The following is a 22,101-nucleotide window of genomic DNA, read 5'->3' as shown; positions in this document are numbered from 1 at the left end:
GATCCCCTGGCGGTGCTTGTGCTTATGCTTTAGGGTTGTGCCTATACCTTATGCTTCTGCTTATACTTTATGCTTCTGCTTCTGCTTTGTATTTGGCCCTGGTATAATATTGTTTTACATTATTATTGTTTTATTCTTCGCTACAGTATTTATTTTTGCCTAGTTGCTACCTGCCTCCTGCTTCCTGGATTTGCTGTGGACTATATATATTACTAGTTTGTGGTTTCTGGAGTATTTGTTTGTTGAACATTTTCTCTCGTCTGTTATCTCGTCTGTTCCTTTTGTTAGCCTCTTTCATTATCAAAGTTTTTTGCTAATAATTGTTTATTTGTTTTTTATTATTGTTATTATTGTTCTTGTTGTTCTTTTTTTGTTCTTCTTTCTGATATTGTTTAGTATAGTGCCTTTGATCTTGGTTTCTGGTTCTTTCGTTACTGAACAAATAAGAAATACGACTACGACAAAGACTACGTCTACAACTACGACTCACTCCTCACCACGATCCATTCATTCCCTCGTCTATTAGTTCCTTCCACATCGTTTCGTGTTCTCCCCGTAACGATTTAAAACTAACCCTTCCACCAAACGGCCCGTTTTTAGACTCCCACCAGCCGTGCCCTTTAACACCATTAGCTGACGTTCGTGATCCCCCAGCTTTTGATCGTTTAACTTTGCCTTTGACACCACCGTCGACACTCGTTCCTCCCCCCTAATCCTCCTCCTACAATCTACAGTCGCCATGGGTCTCTTGATATCTAAGTTGTTCAAGAACCGTGAAATGAGAATATTGATGCTTGGTTTGGACAATGCCGGTAAGACCACTATTCTCTACAAATTGAAGCTCGGAAAGACCTCCAAGACCGTGCCTACCGTCGGGTTCAACGTCGAGACCGTCAAACACAAGAATATCTCCTTTGCCGTTTGGGATTGTGGTGGACAAGAAAGAATCAGACCTCTTTGGAGACATTACTTCACCGGTACCAACGCCCTCATATACGTGGTGGACTCCTCAGACTTGAAGAGATTGGACGAGTCCAAGAAGGAGTTATTAAGAGTCATTAATGATAAGGAATTGGCCAATTGTTTGTTGATCGTGTTGGCCAACAAGCAGGATGTTTACGACTCCATTAAGCCCAAGGAGTTGATTGAACGCTTCGAGTTGAACAAGTTGACCGGAGAACACACCTGGTCCGTCATACCAACCATTGCTATCGACGGTACTGGATTGGTTGAGACATTGAATTGGATATCGAGTCACAGTAAGTAAGTGGAAAAAGCCAAAAGCTGAAGACTGGGTGCATGTATTGACATGATTTCACCGTTGATTTTGTTACTTTATCATTCCATGAAGTTTAAGTGTCGTAGCCCTGCGCTTTTGAAGATGAAAAATTTAAAAGACACAATACCCTTACTTGAAAATCAACCAAAGCATCAATCAACTGATTAGAAGTAGATCCCATTGTCAATCGGCTCAATAAGCAGTTTACCCCAATTAAATGCTGTTCCACTTCGTTTCTGGCATTCTCTCTCTCCAACTTGGATCTCTTGTAGATTCAAGCTAATTCTTTTTGTTCAATTCATCTCTTCTATTAATACATGGTTATACAATTCAGATTATCATTTTTATATTCTATGTACAATATATTTATTGCCCTTTCGGTTAGTAGTCCATATAGAATGTACTCATCTACATCATAATGCTGTGTAAACCCTTTGTATCGTATTGAAACCAAGAACTATCAATAACCTACGCTACAATCATTTCAAGCTGATCTAGAGATCAACCATGAACTGATAATGAAGAAAACGCTTTGTTTAAGCACTCCACACATTGACTTTACCGTCTTGTTCTCCAAAGTATGACTTGGAAGCCATTTCAGTGAACAAACCGGTCTCCACTACACCAACCAATGCCTTGATCTGGTCATGCAATGCCTTAGGGTCCTTAATGGCACCAAAATCAGCATCTAACAAGAAGTTGTTGTTATCAGTGATGACAGGACCAGCCTTGGCCGAACCACCTTGTCTAATGTTGACGGTTTTTGCACCCAATTTCTTCAAGTCAGGAATGACCTTGGCATAAGAGTTAGGCACAATCTCAATAGGCACACCTTGGGTCCATTGAATACCCAAAGAGTCGGACTTCTTACGGTAATCAGCAACTACAACGAATTTCTTAGCACTGACAGCGACTAACTTTTCTTGGAACAAACAAGCTCCACCACCTTTAATTAAGTTCAAGGCAGGATCCACCTCGTCGGCACCATCGAAAGCAATGTCGATTTCTGGGAATTGTTCGATAGCTCCTAATTGCAAGCCGTTATCGATGATCAATTGCTTGGATTGGAATCCGGTTGGGATACACACAAAGGAGTCCTTGTTGGACAATTGGCCTATACGCTCAGCAACGTAGACGACGGTTGAGCCGGAACCAATTCCAACAACTTTAGCGGTGGCTGGGAAGTTTTCATCCACAGCCTGGTAGGCAGCAGCCTTCTTGGCTTGTTCAACAAGAGAAGACATTGGAGTACTTTGGGCAGAAGTTGTTAGAGAAGAAACGCTTTGCGTTGGGAAAAGGATGGGAAAACGGAACGACTTTGTGAAAGATCTTGGAGTAAACAAGGACCTGACAGCTATGACTCGACTGATATTCATCCAGAGCACTCTTAGACGGACTCCGTGGGCTCTACCTCCAAGGCCATGGCCCAATGTAACCCACTTTGGAGGAATCTCGGGAAGTTTTAATCACGTGGAATGAGTCATGGGAAGCGATGAAGGTGGAGTCGGGATGGGTGAAGGGGACGAGATGGAGAGGGAAGGGATGATTGAGTGGAGTCAAGGTGGTGTGACGGTGGCACAGTGGTGTTGATAGATGATCTAGACAAAGTTTTCATGGTGTAGATATGTAATATAGGGAAGAGTAGGTGGTTCTACTGGGGAGAGAAGATAAGAAATGCAAATAGTTGCAAATTATGCTGAACTGGTAGCGATTTCCTAATTGGGCGAATGCAGCAAACAGGGAGAGGTTGCAAATTGGAGGTGGTGGTGGAAGTGGTGAGAGTGGGGTCGGTATAAGTGGTGGGTAGAGTAGGGGATATGAGTGGAAGAGAGAATAATGTGAAGAGGTGGAAGCGGGCTATGGGAAGGTAAGTTTGTAGAGTGAACACTATGAGGTGGTGGTAGGTGGTAGGTGATTGTTGGTGTTGTTGATGATGTGAGTAAGCAAAGTCTTGGTGAGAATTTACTCACTACTCACTGATTATAGAAAACTACCAGTCATGGAATACTACGAACTGTAGGTAGACCACTCACTATAGACCATTTCACAATCTATAGCACACTATAACATGCTCTTTTACATATCTCACTCTCATAAATGCATTCATATAGTCGCTATCAATATGCTTATAAATAATACCAGCTATATTAGACTCAGTGGATGTCTCATTTAATACTTCCTGACTCATTACCTAGTACACTCTCATACACCTCAGGAATATCACACACTAGTGAGTACACTTGCATCCTACAATGGACTCCGTATTATTCACTATTGTTCACTATTATTCACCAGCTATTATTCACTCACTATAAAACGCTGATTACAATACGCTCACTAACAACACCCACAACCCACAATCACTAACAACTCACTAAAAATACACTCACTAAACACTCACTACTTTACTACTACACACTCACTGTGACATGTTCACTGTCGCAACGAGTTCACGAAGTATGTCCAAAGATCACTCACCATACACTCGCACACTCACAGGACACTGACTACAACCACTCCCTAACACTCCCTACTCACAAAACTCACTAACAATACACTCCCAACTGTAACACTCCCAACTGTAACACTCACTACTACAATCACTCACTACTACAGCACTCACCATACACCACTCACAGAACATTACCACTACAATACACTCCCCTACAATACACTTAACACACACAATACACTTAACACACACAATACACTTAACACACACAATACACTTAACACACACAATACACTTAACACACTCCCACAGCACACACCCACACTCTCCTCTCCCAACTTCTAACTAATCCATAAAACAGTCACACATCACGTGCTTCTCACACTCCCTCCTCTCCCTCTTCCCTCCTCCCTCCTCCCCCATCCCACACACAGGACTTCTCCAACTCTCTTCTCTCCAACGCACGTCTCAAACAGCCACAAAACCGATTTTTCACTCCAACCATCACTTTACAGTTTAACCCCCCAAAACTGCACTATTCTCCCATTTGTATAGCGAATTTTTTTCACCCAGTAAGCAAAAAAAAAGTAGGCTACTTTGAAAGGAGTTTTATAGTCGTCCTACAGTATCTAGATAACCTACATCATAACAGTACAATATGTCTGCTGCCAACAAGATCTTATCTGAAAAGCCAACCGAATTGGAATTGAAGGTTGCCCAAGCTTTCGTCGACTTGGAGACCCAAGCTGACTTGAAGGCCGACTTGAGAGCTTTACAATTCAAGTCCATCAAGGAAATCGAGGTCAACGGTGGAAAGAAGGCCCTTGCCGTCTTGGTCCCACCTCCATCCTTGGCTGCCTACAGAAAGGTCCAAACCAGATTGACCAGAGAATTAGAGAAGAAGTTCCCAGACTCTCACGTCGTCTTCTTAGCCGAGAGAAGAATCTTGCCAAAGCCATCTAGAAAGGCCAGACAACAACAAAAGAGACCAAGATCCAGAACCTTGTCCGCTGTCCACGACAAGATCTTGGAAGACTTGGTTTTCCCAACCGAAATCATCGGTAAGAGAATCAGATACTTGGTTGGTGGTAACAAGATCCAAAAGGTCTTGTTGGACTCCAAGGACTCCACCGCCGTTGACTACAAGTTGGAATCTTTCCAACAATTATACTCGAAATTGACCGGTAAGCAAGTCGTTTTCGAAATCCCAGGTGACGTTTACTAAATGCATGGTTCGTTGCTGAAAAGCGAGTGTACATCATCCCATCATTCTGTTCATGAGCAATCAAAATAATCGATATTCGATAGATATGGAAGTTTAGGTTATATCTTTTATTTGTGTATTAGAAGTCTTTTTAATATAGTATCATTTTAATGTTAACCACTCACTGATAGGCCACCTATATCATCGATGGGCGACTTTGCTTTCTTCCAGCTGCCATTAGTTCACATTTCCTACCCACTCTCATATATCTATATATAACTACAAAAAAATGTACTTATTATCGTTTCCATTGCTATCATGTATTTGTAGTCATGAATAGGTTTTCCGTGAAGATAAGCTATCGTGTTCTGTATCGGACTATTTGCAGCTACAGGAAGGTCTCGTTTTCGCAGCTGCTATAGTTAGTCTATCAAGATCATGGATATACAAAATGGATAGTTAGTCCTATGCCATATACCATTCTCAGGTCGTACTTAGAATAGATCTTAAGAGCTGTCCCGCATCAAGGATGAATGAAAAGCTATTCAACTCGCACTAGATCTTCTTCACGTAACCCGTAGGGAACATTCCTCTTTGGCCGTTGAGTTCCCCTTCCGTCCATCCGCTTCCATCTATATCGTCCTGGATCAAGATGATCTTATCTCCAGCAGAAATGCTTATCTCGTCATCTCCATCGGCCGTGTAATCGTACAATGCTTCAACATATGCCACCTTTTTAGCTCCTCTTCTTGGAGCCACCGAAGGACCCTTCTTTTTCGTGCTACTTCCTGTATTATCTGCTTGGATAGCCTTGACAATTTCCAAGTAAGAAGTCGGAGCAAGCCCCTGCTGCCCGTTGTTCAACCGAATTAATGTCCATCCTGAACCATCGTCTTCTTCAACCAATGTGAAGGTCTCGCCTGCTCCAATTGAAACCTCGTCAGATCCAGCAGCAGTGTAAGCATACAATGCCTTACCACTGCCTGGTCCGCCACCACCGTTGGTTGGGGGACCAGTTGATGAAGCATTGGATTGGGCTCGGTTCCTTCTCAAGTTGAAGATGTTAGACGGCAAAGTATGGTGACTATTGTTGGTCTTCACAGTCGACAATGAATGGACATCAGAACCGTTATCAGGCGATGTTGTTTCGCTCTTCTCTTTCTTACTGCCTCCATGCAAGAAGCCAAAAGTTGACTTCTTCTTCTGGACTTTTTCAATATAAGTCAAGTCCTTGTCTCCGGCAAAGTTTTGAATGGTCTCAATCTCGACTTCGTTCTGAACTCTGCCAGTGTCTTCTTTCATGAAAGTCTGCAAAATGCTCAAAGACGTCAGTAGCTTTCCATCGAATTTGAGTGTCAAGTTATCAGCATCCTTGCTACGCTCTTGAGTAGCTTCCTCTAGCTTTTGCTTAGAGTCTAGACATGTTTGCTCGAATCTAGAATGACGACTGGATGCTTCGGCCAATCTCTTTTTCAAATTAGTAAGTTCCGGTTCTTTAGTGATCAATGTCTCGTCATCATGCCAAATGGAGCTCGGAATAAAGTAGAAATCAGCTGGCTCTTTCCAGTCCGCCACGTTGTGCTTGATGTACATGGCTGTGTCCAACTTTGGGTTGTTCTGGTCCACAGTTTGGTCTATAAGATGCAAAATGCTTTTGATCTCGTCATTAGCGTTTCTTTCGATGATGGAAGCGTTTTTCACGAGTTTATTGAGCAAACCAACTCTGCTCTCGTTCAATTCCTGGCAATAATCAAGCAATTCTGGAACGTCTTGGTAGTAATACTTGTCCTTCAACCTATTTGCAATATTGATCTTGATCAAGTAGTCATTTTTGCCGACATTCATGTCTACGGTTTTATCCTCCAATCTCTTGGTGTATTTCTCGGAGGATGATTTCTCGCTCTTTTCACGAGCGGACTCCGTGGCCACACACAACGAATCGTAGTGTTTCTTGGACTTGTTTATGTCTTCTTCCATCTTAGTCTTTTCTGCGGTGAGATATTCATATATCACCTCGATTTGCTTAGCGAGTCGGGTAGTTTTCGTCTTCAAAACACTCATATTATCAGCAACCTTGACGTTCAACTCCTGGCCAAACTTCTGTCTTCTTTCAGCTATAGCTTCTGTCTGAGTCAATACCTCTGTCCATAACACCAAACTGGCACTTTCCAATGATCCAGGAGTGATCTGGGGCTCATCTCCGACGGATAAATGGGCGGAAAGCTTGGCTTTCTTGTCGAAATGCCTCTTACTCAATTCCTTCAACTTTGCGGCGTATTCCTTCTCGATAGTACCTCTTTCCCGGTAGAATTCCTCGATATCGGTAAGCCAATTGATACCATTATTCACCCATTTGGATGTGGGTTTGAACGAGTCCTTCAACTCATTTCCGATAGAGAGCGTTTTAAGTTCGTCTGCAGACATTTCTGTCCTTTAGTAGTTACTTTTCACTGGAATCCGCTGGTAATTGACTCCGTAGTTCCGTATATCTAAGAAGAAAGTACATTTATATTCCGAATAGCATGCCATTATACCCCCGGAATAAGGAATGTCGAGCCGATTAGGTGCGACATTTGCGACATTTTGGGAACCATAATAGGGGAAGGCTGCAAAAGGGGGGGAAGATTGGTGAGTTCTGGGGGGAGATGGGGAGGATGTTGTTGGTACGGGTTGACGTGGGAGAGTGGTGGTGGTAGAGTGGTGGGAGGAGAGAAGAGGTGAAAATTGGGAGAATCGATTGGGGGTATATATGGGGATATATATGGGAGTAATGTGTATGTGTACAGTATCTACTATGTAGTGTGTAGACGATATTGGATGTGGATGTGAGTTTGATTAAATTAGGGTACATGAGTTGGGGTAAATGAGAGGGAGGGATTTGAAAATGTATTGAAGACGGCAAGATCGATCAAGGTATTACTGTAGAGTGATTTCAAGGAGTTGTGTTACTTTGATGTGGGTTTTGGTGATTTTATGTTGAATGCTTTAATGGTTACGCTTGGTCCTCGAATATTTCATGTATAGGTGAAGCTTATAGGGAGCGGCGGTGGAGTGGCTGTGCTTTTTTGGAGTAACGTATTGTTATTTGCATAGCCGCTTGAAATGAGCCGTCGCCCGTCCCACATATATATAGAGATATCTTAACTTACGTTCCATATGTCCGTGCCTTCCTTGCTTCATCCCCACTCTCTTTGGCCCAGTATCAACCGATTTCATATGGTTGCGAAAAATCATACACTGGTAAAATGGAGCGGTAATATGGATTTCCCTGTATTTCCACTCCCGTACTCCGCTGCATATAGTGAAATCTTTATCGCAAAAACTAATCAACTCACTCACTTCGTTTTATTATCTGTTCCCAACCATCACCACACCATTAACATCGCATCCGCCGTATTATATTATTGCTAATGTCCCATACTTCTACCCATATTCTTCCATTTTTGCCCAATTTTTTCATCCTAAACAACCCTGTTACATCCCACTAACAATAATCACCACTCTGTAGTCAACTCCTACTATCCCAATCTACTACACTATCCAAGTCTAAACAACCACCATCCATTCCCTTACTATTTTGCTTACCTCTCACAACCCTTATATAAGTACCTGCACGTAAGTCTCAGCCCCACGGTTGCTGCCACGCATTTCGATAATGTCGCACAGATATTGATAGAATGTCGCAATCTCTGCCCCCACCAGATAAACCACACACTGTAAATTACAAGCTACTAACAGTTAAGACAATACCATCATACCACCTACATCAGGACATTTTTTGCTTCTTTTTTAAAAAAACACTAAAAAAAGTCTTCTTCTCACCTATCACTGCTATCAGTATCTATCCTCTGGAAAAACCACCTCAGTCCTACAAAAAATACCGAAATTAATTCAATGCTAATACCAATTTCCACACTCTCTATCATTTCAACGACATTTTATACCATCAAAAATCACTAACATCCGTGCCGCAGTAATGCCACACAAAGCTCCTACTATTTCAAAATTCCAAAATCCGATTTACAGCTGTCTTCTTTGTCTTCTTTCATGCCATTGACATCTGTTAAAAGATTATCTTGTTTTCGAGAATCTTGTTTTGTCACTTTGCTCGGGCTCTGTTGAATTGCGAGACTTGAAGAGCTCATTTCCCCATTTTATCTTACCATCTCATACCATCTTCTACCTTAAATAACAAGCAATCACCATCGAACACACCATTACCGTGTCTTTGCATTCACGTCGTCCCCCCAAAAAGTTCAGTTCTCATACTCCAAAGTGACTTCCAAACGCTCCAGCTTCTTAAAGCTTGCTGCCGCTTTTTTGTTCAAGCGCTTGTTGCCTTCATCGTCGTCTTTGGCTGCTCCCAAGAGAGTGCCAAAGAATTCCAAACTTAGGCTTCTTGTAGATATCTACAACGACTACAGATCTCTCAAAAAACACCACCAGCCAATCGTCCTCAGCCCACTATTAAAGCTCCGCCGAAGACGCTATGCAAAAATGACAGATAGGCCATTATCCCCCTTATCTGACAGTGAAAATCCGGCTCCACAGTCTCGAAGAGCTCGGTTTCTCGGATTGGCCAGAGCCACAAGAGATAATTATATACCCAAGATCACCGGATCGGTGTCTCAGATGGCCTCTGGTGCCACAAGAGCATTCGCAAACCCCAACGATTTGTATGACGATCAGGGAAGAATCTTGTTCCCCAAGGATACCTCAATCCACTTGTTTCCAAGTTACACGAGACAAGTGGATGATAAGTACTATATTGATGTAAAGGGATGGGTTTCATGCCCAGGACTTATGACCAGAAAGAATAGACTAGTTCTATCGTTAGTCAGACAAGTTACCAGGTATAATGTTAACAATTCGGCTACAGATCAAGCTATAAATCAACTAGCCAGTGAAAAGTTGAAGCCTGATGTCTTGCACGATAGTGACACTTCCGATGTGGAGTCTACTTCGTCTGATTTGTCTAAGAATGAATTGCCATTGGATCCATTGCATAGCAAGTCATCAACAGCTTCTTCTCTACTGAATGAAGACTTGATCAAAGAGCGTTTGGCGTGGTTCATAGCAAGATCCATACCGAATGCTCCATTGACTATCGTAGTGGGCTCAGAAGAAGTTCATGGTGAAATAGCAGAAAAGGGAATTTATACAGATGAAAATGGAAACTTCGAAACAACTGTCGAGGTCAATTACACTCCCTCAGTAGTACAAGTTAGGGCCACTACGGACGATACCATCTTTTCGTTCCAGAATATCATGTTAGTGCCCAGTGACGGAATCGGTTTGATCAGTGACATAGATGATACAGTCAAGCTCACAGGTGTGATAGGAGACAAGCGAGAAATGATGACCAGCTTGCTCTTGAAGGATGTGTCTCTGTGGAACATTCCTCCAGTCATTAAGTGGTACGATGCTCTCTACAAGGCAAGCCACGTAGACTTCCACTATGTTTCAAACTCACCATGGCAGTTGTTCAGCACAATAGACCAGTACTTCAAAGCCGTGAATCTTCCTATTGGTTCCATTCATCTCAAACAGTACACGGGAAATATAATATCATCATTAATGGAACCGACGCTATCTCGCAAGAAGAGATCTCTTGACAAAATCGTTAAAGATTTCCCCAATAAGAGATTCATCTGTGTTGGTGATTCCGGAGAATATGACCTCGAGGCATATGTGGAGTTGGCCAAAGCCAATCCTGGCCGAATCATCTCTATCAATATCAGATTTGTGGAGAATTCGTTGTCGGATGTCGACGATTTGAAGATTCTCACCGAATTGAAGAGAATCCTCGCGACTAAACGAAGAGTAGTCAACTCTCCATCGCCAAAAGTGGAAGAAATGCCCAACCTCATAGATCTTTCTGAAGACAGTTCTTCCACAACCCCAGAAGCTGCCGAAAGGAGAGCAAAATTACCTCCTATGGTTCCCAAAAAGCCCAGCAACTTGAAGGGCTCTCAGCTCCAGAAGAAACCTCCCTTACCTACTCGTGATAACATCCATAGAGCACACACAGACTCGGAGCTCAAGTCTGACATTGCATTCATGCCAAGTGATGGTAATCTTGAAGTCGCTCCTCCCTTGCCCAGGAGAGCCCCAACATTTCAGGTATCAGATGAGTATGAAGACTCTCATCATGTGAACTTGTTTGATAACTTACAGAACATATACAACTCTCCACATTTCTATGAATTGGAAGAAATGGATAAGCGTGGTGCTACATGGATCCGTAAGGTGATCACTGCAGTGCAAGACTTGGAGGAAACGGGAACAGACTTGAGGATTTTCACTGATGACGAACACGAGTTCTTCTCCAACTTCGCTATTGATATCAAAAATTAAGGAAGGGAATTGAAAATATAGAATTAGAAGTTAAGTTTATTATAATGTATATAGCTAAATGCAGAGATATGCTGACTTCATTATCGCTTGTGGTAAACTTATTGATCTTAAAGTCCCCATCACTTATTTCTACATTGTTACATCTAATAACCCACTTAGAGTTCCAAAAGCCTAATAACGTCTTATTGATATGGTACAGATGAGAATGCTAACGATCACAAGTCGGCAGGAAATCAATCCTTCAAACTATTAATCAAGAAATGATATATACATACTATGTTGACAATGCAACTGGTTGAGATTCTTCTACCACAGTCACCTCGGGTGACTTTTCGGTTTGTGGAGTGGTAGAACGGGTTGTGTTATTACTTGAATCTGGCTTGGTCTCGGTGATTTCGATTTGTTCTACTTCTTCAGTAGCGACAACTGTAGTGTTGTCTTCTTCTACTGGTTCTTTGTTTTCTGTCTTGACTGCTTCGGCAGTTCCATTAGTTTCCTCTTTCTTGTCTTCCTCGGAATCCTTCAAGTAGTACTCTTGGACATTTGAACCATCACCGTAATCCTTAACATTCTCATCATCATCCTCAGGAACAGCCTTCTTGAACTGACTCAAATCCCATTGGTCTCCTTCATCTTCTTCGGAGTAGAACTTGTCGGCAAACTTCTCCAATATAACTTCTTTACCTGTTCTGAGTCTTCTTCCTGATTTTTCTTCCTTCTTTTTGTCTTCAGCTCTCTTATTTAATTGTTTCTGCTTCCAAATCTTGAAAGTCTCGATAGTAATCGGGGTGAACTTGCTCTTGTCTAATTTCATTCTTTCAAGTTCAAGGAACTCTTCCAATGTAATCTTAGGAGCTGCTTCTGCAGCCAATTTCTCAGCTCTCTTCTGCTCCTTGGTCTTCAACACGAATCCTGGAGGCAACGAATGTCTATATTTACAGTCATTACCTCCATTTGGACACACCCAGAACCAACCATACTTACCGTTCTCCACGGCTTCAATGAAATGTTTACAGACCTTGTCAGTGGTGGTTTGAGGATTACCATGCTTGGACAGAATGACTTTACGTAATTTCTCCTCATCCCAGTTGTCCATGGTGTCCTCCTCTTTCTCGGTTCTTGCGTCGGTGTACAAGTCCTTTTTGGCGTCCTTTCTACCCACATTGAGATCGTGGGAGAACTTACATTTGGCACCTTTAGTACATAAACCTTTCTTGAAGAATTCACAGAGAATGGACTTAGGGTCCACACCAAATGGCACTTTTTGTTGTACAATACCCATTAAGGCCGCAGCCTCCTTCTTAGCATCTTCAGCAGCCTTCTTCTCGGCTGCCAACCTCTTGGCTTCGGCTTCTTTCTTTTTAGCCATACCACCATCAATTCCAGCCTTTATTTGTTGAATCTCTTGCTGCACTCTCTTAGACTTATTCTTATTCTTCATACCGAACGTCTTGTCTTCGGAGTTTTTTGCCTTGGCTTTTGCTTTGGCTGCCTTTTCGGCAGCGGCTTGAGCTTTCTTCTTTGGTGGCATCTTGTTTACTCGTAGTCTTTATAACGAAACAATCCTCTGAATTCCATTCAAATCACCATTTTAAACGTACTTTTCAATTTTTTTTCCATCTTTGGATGGGATCACGTGACTGGATTTCACGATTGTCACGTGCGGATAAAGTGGCAGAAAGATGAATTTCCGGGAGGTGAGAATGGGGTCGGAAATCTGGTAGAGAGAAGAGAGAAGCGGATACTTTTTGTTGGTGGATGGAAGAGGGAAGAAGTCCGAACTTGGGGTTGAAGAAAGATGAAATCTTCTTTGGAGAGGAGTTTATGATTTATGGGGAGAGTGTGGTGTGGTGTTATCATAAAGAATTGAATCATGTTGTAATTTTTTGTGTGGATTGGGTTCTTCTCCACCATCTAAGGAAGTTGATTGTTCCTTACAGTGTTATCTTTGTTAGCTGCACTAGTATAAGGCTATATAAGGCTATAACAGATAACTTTAAAGTCACATGACAGGAACACCCCTCGAAAATCCCGGAAATAAACGGTAGTGTGCATTCAAAAAAGTTTGTTCTCTTTTGGGCACTATGAGTTGTATGCCGGAAAATGTGATTCTTGAATTTTTTTTCTGTGAATATTATGTCCTGTATATTGTGCTGGGCTTATAAGCTGGTACTTTTGGGTGCAAATATGTCATTTATATGGTATTGATTTCGAATAGAGTTTGGCCTAATTTATTCAGAGGGCTATTGAAAGCGATACCTCCCCGTGAGTTTTGGATATTGGAATTTTCGTGTTTCTCTCTTAAGCAACTCAACTTTAGATGCGACGTACTACTCGGCTGCTGGCCGTCTATATTGATACAATATGCATTGGTCGTTTCTATACTACACTATTCTTTATCTAAATTTTTGGGAATTCCTCTTCTTATCCTTCGCCTTCGGTGTAGTGGCGGTAGGATTCTGTGCTGTGGCTGGTGGTGTGCTGAGTGTGGTTGCTGCGTTGAGACTACCCTTGCTGTTGGGCTTCCAGATATTATGTCTTGTCTGCTGCAAGTCAGGAGAAATGCTTGCACTTGATGCATTAGGGGAGAGCTTAGTTACCTTTTTCCCACGCTTTTTGCTTCCTCCGAGTAATTGCTCAAGTCTTGTGGAACTCTCATATCCGATGGTTCCTTGGAGAGACTCGGAAGAACCAACTCCAATTGGTGATGAGCTAGTATCGGTATAAGTTAATGTCGATGGAGTACTTACGTTGGGAGTTTTGAACGCAGTTGGAGTAATCACAGGATCAAAATTTGGCGACAGAGGAATAATTGGGGTAGAGAAAGTCTCATTCTTGCCCTTTGCAGTGATCCTACTATTTCTGAATGGAATGTATGAGCGCTTAGCCATAATAGAAGTGGCTTGGTTGCCATAGTTTGAGGCACCAATGGAATCAGCCAAACTCGTCTTAAACGACGAGTTGGACTGTGTCCTAGCCAAACTCCGATTCAAAATTACCGAAACCTTCTTATCGTACACATTAGGAGCTGAGTCCATTGGGACCAGAATTTCACTGATGCTACTGTACTTGGTGTCCACAGAAGCACTATGAACGTGCCCACCTGGTTCACGACGTCCAGATAAAAGGGCTCCAGAGACTTGTACTACCCCATTGGTCTCCGTATCTTTCGTAAAGAAAGAGTCAAAGTCATCCAAAGCGGCCCAAACATTGCTCAAAGATCCATCTGGTTCTTCAACCGTTACCGATACTGAATCACCATAATCAAGAGCTGGTGGAGCATAGTAGTCTTCCAGATGGAATTGGATCTCTTCATCTTTCATCTGAACGTCGGACTCATCATCAACAAGGGCTGGAACTGCGCAAGTTGAAAACACGGCGTGAACATTGTTTCGGGTACTTGCGGCTGTCACTGCTGGCATCGGAATTGCCCAACCATTCTCATCCGGTATACCAAATAAAGTAGCTGTCTTTTCGTACTCTTTCTTCATCGATGTATTACCTAAGCTCATCCTTAAGACATCTCTGTCTAATTGGGATCCTGAAATAATTACTGCTTCATCCAATACTTCTAATGCAGGCTCTGCATAGTCTGTCAATAAGAGACGCAATAATGGCGAAATTAAATCAGCTCCTACACCAACAAATTCGTCTCTCTGTAAGTCCACCAATGGGAATATATGCTTTAACATGCTCATAGTCTCAAGCTTTACCCAAGAAATCTTGTTAGAGAGCAATCCTAACAACAAAACCAAAGATTGTGCTTCAAACTCTGGGAAAAACAAGTCCTTTATTGTGGAAACAGTTTGTACTAAGAAGTCCTTCTTCGATCTAAATCTGTTCTTAGCTAACGAGCCAAGTATTCTTGAAAGAGAAATCTTTCCTGAATTTTCAGCCAATTTACTTATAGCTGTAGCTGTCAGTTCAACTTCGGGTGAGATGAACTTTTGGTCAAGAGCGTGGAGGAAACGTGGCATATTGACAAGGATCGACAGAAGTAATCTAGAGTCTCCCATACCAATAATTTCACTATCTTTAAGGGTGTTCAATTTGTCTAGAAATTTAATCGAAGGCTCCCATGCAGTGGACGAACGCAATCCAACCAACACTATTTGTTGAAGACCTTCAAATTTGCCTTCCCACTTTGGTGGGAAAGTTGAGATCAAGCAAGAAACTGTGTCTGGGGCGTCTAAATCAATCTTCGAAACAAACTTATTCATAGTAGAAAGGACTTCAATAAACTCTTGTTCGTGAATAGTGCTTAGACAAGCAACACTGGACCAAAATAATTGTGGGAAATCGATGAGCTTCTCAGAGTCTAACTCGGCGGTAATTGCATTCAAGGTCATAAGAATTTGCATTGCAAATCCTTGGATATCTAATGTCTCATCTGAGATGGTATTGGATAATCTATGCAACATATCCTTGAGCATACTTTGATCCAAGAAAGAAAGCAAAGAACGGAAGATTTGAAATGACCGACAAGCAATATGTCTGACGGCACATGTTGTTGCCCAGTTAAGGGACACACGACTCCAATCATCTTGAAGAGTAGGAGCCACGTTCGAGAAAATCTCCAAAATATTACGGGTGAGAAGATCCATATTCTTTGGTGTCCTAGCTCCTTTCTTGTCATTGTTGAGATCATCATACACCCACAAATACTTAAAATGATCCCTTTGGCGCAAAGTTTCAATGGTCTCTGCTGATTTTTTCTCGTTTGGTGCCAATGAATGTATCAAATGAATTAATAGTGCGCCGGCCTGTTCTTGAACGATGAACATGTAGTGATCAAGTAAAGAGAATGCAACTTGAAGTAAAAGAGGAAGTTTCTCTGTCATCCGATCGTTGCTGACATTTAGAAGGTCAACAAGGAAAATCATAGAAATCTGACCAACTGAAAAGGCAGCATCCTTCTCATTGTACAGAATGATTTGGGAAATGTCAGCAATATAAGGAAAATCTGGCGATATAGTACCTGGCGACGCGCTTATATTTCCAGCACCTGATGGTGAAGGAGTAAGCGTTGTTGGCGTTTCAGCAGCTCCAGATTGATTGCTAGATACAGACTTGGGTTGGGGAGGAACCATAAGTTTGGGTTGCAAATTTTCGATAAACTTGTCGATAACATTCAATGGATCAGGCTGTGAATATGCTAGGTAGTCGATAATCTGCCTTGCATACTCTACAAACATGGGGTTCTTTCTTTCCAAACAATTGCTCATGATGAAGTCAATAGTCTTATCGAAATTGCTGGAGTTACTACCTAAAGCAACCCAAAGGGCTTCAACTTCGTTGGAGATCTTGGAGCTAAATTTAACAGTAATTTCAAAAAGATTCGTTAACACCATTAGCGATGGCTGATCCAATTGCTTTTCATTTCCAAATGAGTAGCCCCTAGCCGTTTCCTTCTTTTCTGTTGCCTCTTCGGTTTGCTCTTCGTATGTCAACACAACTGTTTGAACCCATGGAAGCAAACACAGCAAAATGTCTCTTCTGGAGCTATTTCCAACAAGGTTAAAGTATTTTGTCATATAACTGATCCTGATAAAGGCACCATCGGGCTGTAAGGTAGCTAGGTGGGCTGAAATGTCGTACAATGCCTTCTTGTACACCACTTTTGTCTTGCTACAAACTGATTTCGCAAACTTGTCCGCGGTCGTTGAGCTGTTTAATGTCTTCTGCTCCAAAAACTTTACCAATTTCATGGCTGCAAAACGCACTTCATAATTATCGTGGCCAACGAGGAAATTAGCAAGACAAAGCAAATCATATGGAGTTCTGCTCAAATGCTCAGACTCCGCTTCAGACTTCAAGAATATATCCACAAATATCGTAAAATAACTTTCAGTCGTCTTCAAGCTCTCTTGAGATGTATAGCACTCTTTAATCACTTCCTCGTAGATTTCTGGATTATCCAAATTAAGCGTTAATATGTTTCGGAGTGCAAGCTTTCCGGTATCATGAGCTCTGTCATTTTCGGAAGCAAATAAGGCATGAATCCAATTCATTAGAGAAGGAATGTCGAACGACATGACTGCTAACTTTCCTGGAACCTGAATCTGTTGTTTTATATGCCCCGAACACAATACGGCCATACAGCTTAAGGCGGCAAATTGCAATGATTTACGTTCAACTTCAAGAATTGCTGCAGCGGATGTGACTTCCTTCTGGTGAGCAACGTGTTTCACCATTGCGTTATACCGATCTTCAGCTATGTAGCTTGAGTCACCGTATCCACACCACTCCTTCAAGTAGTTAAAGCATCCAATTCTAGCTTCGAATGGGAGCCACTTGTTCAAATCGGATACTTCATTTAACGAATTAAAGACATTCTCAAGAAGGCCACAAAAGAAGCGTCTGAGACGCTGAAATTCTATATCTGTCTGAGTTGCAGGAAGTGATAAGAATGACTTCGCATTTTTCACGATTGAGACAAGATTAGCTATCATCCACTCATCCTTGTAGATGAATTCATTGTTCTGGAAACGCAATGTAATGTTGTACAAAATATGCACCACTTCAACGCGCAAACGATCTTCAGAAGCATCTCTCCTTCTATCAATTTCCCAGTCGTTTACACTGGATGGAACATTCTCCAAGAGAGTTCTAAAGATATTGATATTGATACAGCTCAATCCAGATATCACAGCATCTCTCACCATTTGCTGTTGAGACTTCAAAAGTGGTAAAACCATTCTGAATACGGATTTAGCACTTGTGATTTTCTGGTGCTGAATGAACATCTGCATTGACCTTTTACGGCCATGTGTTGGCTGAGTAGGAAACGAAATCTTCTGCTCATTGGTGGTGGTAAGGGAACAGCAGGCAAAAATCAAATAGAGCTTCCATTGGTTCACTAGTACTTCAGGTGGAACATTTGTAGAGGAACGCGAAAAAATAGATGATGTATACGACTTATAGCTATCAGAATACTCAAGTACTAGCTCATGCATCTGCACAAGGTTGACACAAACTATCAGTCGACACATCGCCACAGGCATTGGACACTTTTCAAAAAATATATCGAGGAGTTTAGGATAGAGACGGAACCAGATTGTCAGGTCAATGCCATAATCGGATTCTGCAAGTCTAGCAATAATATGCTTCCTATTCTTGAGTTTGGAAAGCCTACTACGCTCTGGAACAGAAAGTTCTTTTCTGTATGGCTTGATTAACTCTAAAAAGTCAATATCTTCTAATATATGTATCAACCTCGTGCCCACATCTGCTGCGAATTTTGAAGAGTTTCTTGAGTGTTTCTTGGATTGCTCTCCGCCTGTGATAATTTCATCATCTTTTTCGGATACATCTGTAATACTGTAAATTGCCTGATCGAAGTGTTCGACAAGTTTGAGGATAGTGATACCGTAGTGTCTAGTCTTTGAGTCTTGAGAGCATAAGAAAAATAAGCCATTTCCTTCGACTTCCTCTATCACAGTTATAATAGTTTTCCATTCAAGCTCATCACTCGGTTTGAGCTTTGAACTTCCGTTCACTCCATTTGCATCCGCCAGATTCAGCAAGTCCTCATTCTTGTGATTAATCTGGTATAAGTCGTTGAGAACGTCGCGCTTCATTGACTCGTCATCCTGAGAAAGAGGGTGAGTTAAGGATGAATCATTGGCTTTGTTGGCAATAATATCCTGAAATTGCTTTAACCAGCAATTAAGTAGGTCGACATAAATCTTTAATAATCTATTAAACTCTGCAGAGTTAAGATAAGTCGAATTGTAGCTGGGGCCTGGTTTGTCTGTGAACTGGAATGCAATTTTTGCAAAGATTGCAATAAGACTGCTTGGGTTCTTACGTGATGCAAGTTTCTTAAGCGCTTTAATAGCTGCAACGGACACCCTGGAATCGGTGTGAATTGCGTTACGAGTGAGTATCTCTACAACTTGCTTAAAAGAAATTCCGGAAGTTGAAATCTGTTCACCCGGCAAAGGAACCATCGTCCATGGAATAGCATCAATAAGGGTAGCAAAAAGCTCAATGTTGAGGTTCTTGGTCATTTGGTAGTTGAAATCAATTCCAAAATGGAATGAAAAGGGCAGTGATTGTGATTTAGAGCTTCCTCCGTTACTAGTAGTGGTCAGGGCACTGCTTTCTGAAGACCACGCTTCGGAACCGTATTGATTGTCAAGAACTTTGAGGAGTGATGCAAACGTCTTGCAGATCTCTTCATGAGACTGTGAATTATTGGAGTTTTTTGCTATAAACATAAATTCATTTAGACGGATATGATTCCTTGTCCCTTCTGAATTGTGGTTAGATGTTCTTGAATGATTTGCGGATCTTGCGTTACCAGATGTGGTTGGAGTCGATGTAGCGGTACCATTTGAAGCAGGATGGGTGTAATTTCTATCACTGTTGTATATACGCTCGTTGAAAACCTCGTCAGTAGGAAACGCTGGCTTTCTTCCCAATTCATAGTCCTCCAAAATTGCTAAATAACTTCTCACAGTCAATATTAACTTTTCCGCAGACAAATTTTCCAATGAAGAGCCGTTGAAACTTAATTTCAAGATTTTGATCAATACGTTATCCAATACATAGTTCAAGTGATTGAATCCAACTATTCTGAGCAACTCGACAAGGGACGAAAGAAGTAAGGTGTCAGACGTTATCCATTGATTCTTCTTGTTGTTCGTGGAACTAAAGAGAACAATTTGGAATAAGTTGTCGAGCTTCTTGATTGTATTATTCAATGTGTCTGGGAGTCTATAGATGTACACCCAAAGTAAACGGGCCATGCAGACAACAAATGTCATCTTATCGTCAACATCCACCTTAGATTTGAGCTTGAAGCTGTTGTCTTCAATCACTTTGAACCACACCTCAGCAAAGAGATCTTTTCTTGAAACTGACAAGGCAGAAGTCATTAAATGCAATGAATAAGCCCATCCATTATTGGCAAATGCTATAGGGTTCAAAGACTGTCCATTTGAGTTCAAAGTAGATGTTGACGCATTCGAAATAGCCAGGGTACTACTTAATCCGTTCGAAGATCCCACATTTTTTGTCGCCATCCTCCAAATTTGATATGCTTTATAGAAGATCTTCTCTATTCCCTCTACCCATGTTGGATGATTTGTTTCGGCCGTTAATATATTAGCCAAAGGAAGTACTAAACTGCTAAGTACCTCACAGTATGCATAGATTATGGTCTCGTTCTGGGACTTGTCAAAGAACTTAGCGAGAGACTGGATAAATTCGGCGCTCTCTTCGAAAACGTCCAAAGGATAATTTGTAAGCTTTAAGTACCGCATACCACTAATTAGAAGATGTAATTTCGGTTCCTCTTCTATTTTAATAAGAACTGGTACTTTCTCTAAATCGGCAATGAATCGATCACTGACGCTAAGGAATCGCTTTTCAGACATAAACCCTAATAATTGAGCAAACAAATTCCAGTTTGCAGCTCTTACTAGTGATTGACTCATACTTATAGGATCCGTCGTCTTCATTTGGGTATAAACGATTTCCTCAAGTTTGTCTTCAAGGTCTTCACCCATCACTTCGTAGGACGTTTGCTTAACGACTTCTATTAAAACTCGACAAAGGATGTAGATTGAAGCTAATGATTTTCTGTCAGCGTGGATTGCTGTCTCCCTAGCCAGTGCGATCTGTTCATCATAGTAGTTCTTCTGACGAATGAATTCATTCTCGAACAGCAGTGAACGCAGCAGTGTTGCAGATACGGAGCCAGATCCATTACTATATGTTGGCACTGCAGCAGAAGTCGATTGGTTCCGTCTATGCGACACTTTGGAAAAGCTCTTCGTTCTTATTAAACTTAAACTACGCTTTGAGCGGCTCGCTGAATTAGAATTTTTAGCAATTCCAGGATTAGTAGGACTGATAGGTGCGTTCCCGGAGCCATTGAGGGTATTATTTGCCTTCATCAAGTTTACTTTGGCGGTTACAAGTGTTCTTTCCACTTCAGAGGCAGCCATAGATGCCACTTCAGACTTCGATTTTCTCCAAAACATTACACTATCGATAACTGGTTTTGGCTTTCTGCGAGCAATATAACCGAGGGATGCAACGATTTTGTCGAACTGTGTGTCTACCCCTTCAGCCAAGAGATCTATAATTGGTGGTTCTTCATCTAACGGGTAATCTAGACACAAATTGAGCTTTCTTTCAGCATGTCTCACGAACTGAGTAAAAATTATATGAAGTGTGTACTCAGCAGGCGTTTTCAGGTCTGTAGCTAGACCTCTTCTAATGCTTGAGAATTCTTCGCCATTAGAAAGCGTAAGCCTCTGCATTGAAGTTGAAGAAAGTGGTGGAGGAAGTTGAGGAGAAGGTTCCGTGTGGTCATGAATAGCGATTTGTGATACTGGAGATGCAAGTTGTTGGGACAATGATAATTTAGTGGTTCCTGTGATGACTGACTCATTTTGAAGTTCAGAATTTTGACTAAGGCTCTGGTTTATGCTGCGTGCGTTGTAATGAAAAGCGTTACTTTGTATTGAAGGTGGATCTTGAAGTTTGAATTCTGTGTTGATTTGATTACTATTTCCATTTGGCACGAAAATATGTGTTCTCTGTGTTTCGCCATTGGCTGCTGAGTCCTGATGCTGCATTTCATCCACTACTTGTTCGTACTGTTCTACGGTGTACTGTTGGTTGTCTGAATCTGTTTGAGTGGAATACTGTTGTGACGGATCTTCAGAAAGATACTCTTGAGGGGCACCTTCTATGTATTGATTTTCATTTGGGTTGGTCTGTCCATAATTTGGATTGGTATCAAATAAGCCGCTGGATAAAGCTAATGAAATTTTCGACTCAACATTGGGATTG

General features: G+C 41.6%; 7 protein-coding genes across 7 annotated transcripts; 3 read left to right on the top strand and 4 right to left on the bottom strand. All coding sequences in view use genetic code 12, as the record gives it.

Annotated features, from left to right (window-relative positions):
- Positions 1-739: 739 nt before the first annotated feature.
- Positions 740-1,267, top strand: ARF3 (Arf3p; the record flags this gene model as incomplete). The annotated part of the gene is made up of 1 exon (XM_064919778.1): positions 740-1,267. The coding sequence occupies one exon, from the start codon at positions 740-742 to the stop codon at positions 1,265-1,267; it is 528 nt and encodes a 175-aa protein (XP_064773881.1).
- A 349-nt stretch (positions 1,268-1,616) lies between these two features.
- Positions 1,617-2,685, bottom strand: RKI1 (ribose-5-phosphate isomerase). The gene has a single exon (XM_064917438.1). It carries the CDS (start codon positions 2,653-2,655, stop codon positions 1,816-1,818), a length of 840 nt encoding a protein of 279 aa, XP_064773880.1. The 5' UTR covers positions 2,656-2,685; the 3' UTR covers positions 1,617-1,815.
- Positions 2,686-4,235: 1,550 nt separating this feature from the next.
- RPS7A (40S ribosomal protein eS7) lies at positions 4,236-5,223 on the top strand. Its single transcript, XM_064920416.1, has one exon. It carries the CDS (start codon positions 4,390-4,392, stop codon positions 4,954-4,956), a length of 567 nt encoding a protein of 188 aa, XP_064773879.1. The 5' UTR covers positions 4,236-4,389; the 3' UTR covers positions 4,957-5,223.
- Positions 5,224-5,490: 267 nt separating this feature from the next.
- BZZ1 (Bzz1p) lies at positions 5,491-7,359 on the bottom strand (the record flags this gene model as incomplete). Its single annotated transcript, XM_064921674.1, has 1 exon — positions 5,491-7,359. One exon carries the CDS (start codon positions 7,357-7,359, stop codon positions 5,491-5,493), a length of 1,869 nt encoding a protein of 622 aa, XP_064773878.1.
- Positions 7,360-9,432: 2,073 nt separating this feature from the next.
- On the top strand, positions 9,433-11,292 carry RJT20DRAFT_145874 (phosphatidate phosphatase; the record flags this gene model as incomplete). Its single annotated transcript, XM_064918828.1, has 1 exon — positions 9,433-11,292. The coding sequence occupies one exon, from the start codon at positions 9,433-9,435 to the stop codon at positions 11,290-11,292; it is 1,860 nt and encodes a 619-aa protein (XP_064773877.1).
- Positions 11,293-11,348: 56 nt separating this feature from the next.
- RJT20DRAFT_129155 (uncharacterized protein) lies at positions 11,349-12,851 on the bottom strand. Its single transcript, XM_064917437.1, has one exon. The coding sequence runs from the start codon at positions 12,821-12,823 to the stop codon at positions 11,567-11,569; it is 1,257 nt and encodes a 418-aa protein (XP_064773876.1). The 5' UTR covers positions 12,824-12,851; the 3' UTR covers positions 11,349-11,566.
- Positions 12,852-13,415: 564 nt separating this feature from the next.
- Positions 13,416-21,707, bottom strand: CAS4 (Cas4p). The gene has a single exon (XM_064917436.1). It carries the CDS (start codon positions 21,564-21,566, stop codon positions 13,689-13,691), a length of 7,878 nt encoding a protein of 2,625 aa, XP_064773875.1. The 5' UTR covers positions 21,567-21,707; the 3' UTR covers positions 13,416-13,688.
- Positions 21,708-22,101: the final 394 nt, after the last annotated feature.

The sequence above is a fragment of the Scheffersomyces xylosifermentans genome, assembly GCF_036884685.1.
Source record: "Scheffersomyces xylosifermentans strain CBS 12540 chromosome Unknown RJT20scaffold_5, whole genome shotgun sequence".
Classification (NCBI taxonomy): Eukaryota; Fungi; Ascomycota; class Pichiomycetes; order Serinales; family Debaryomycetaceae; genus Scheffersomyces; species Scheffersomyces xylosifermentans.
Note: the sequence above shows the minus strand (reverse complement) of the source record. Positions and strands in the feature narration are given on the sequence as shown.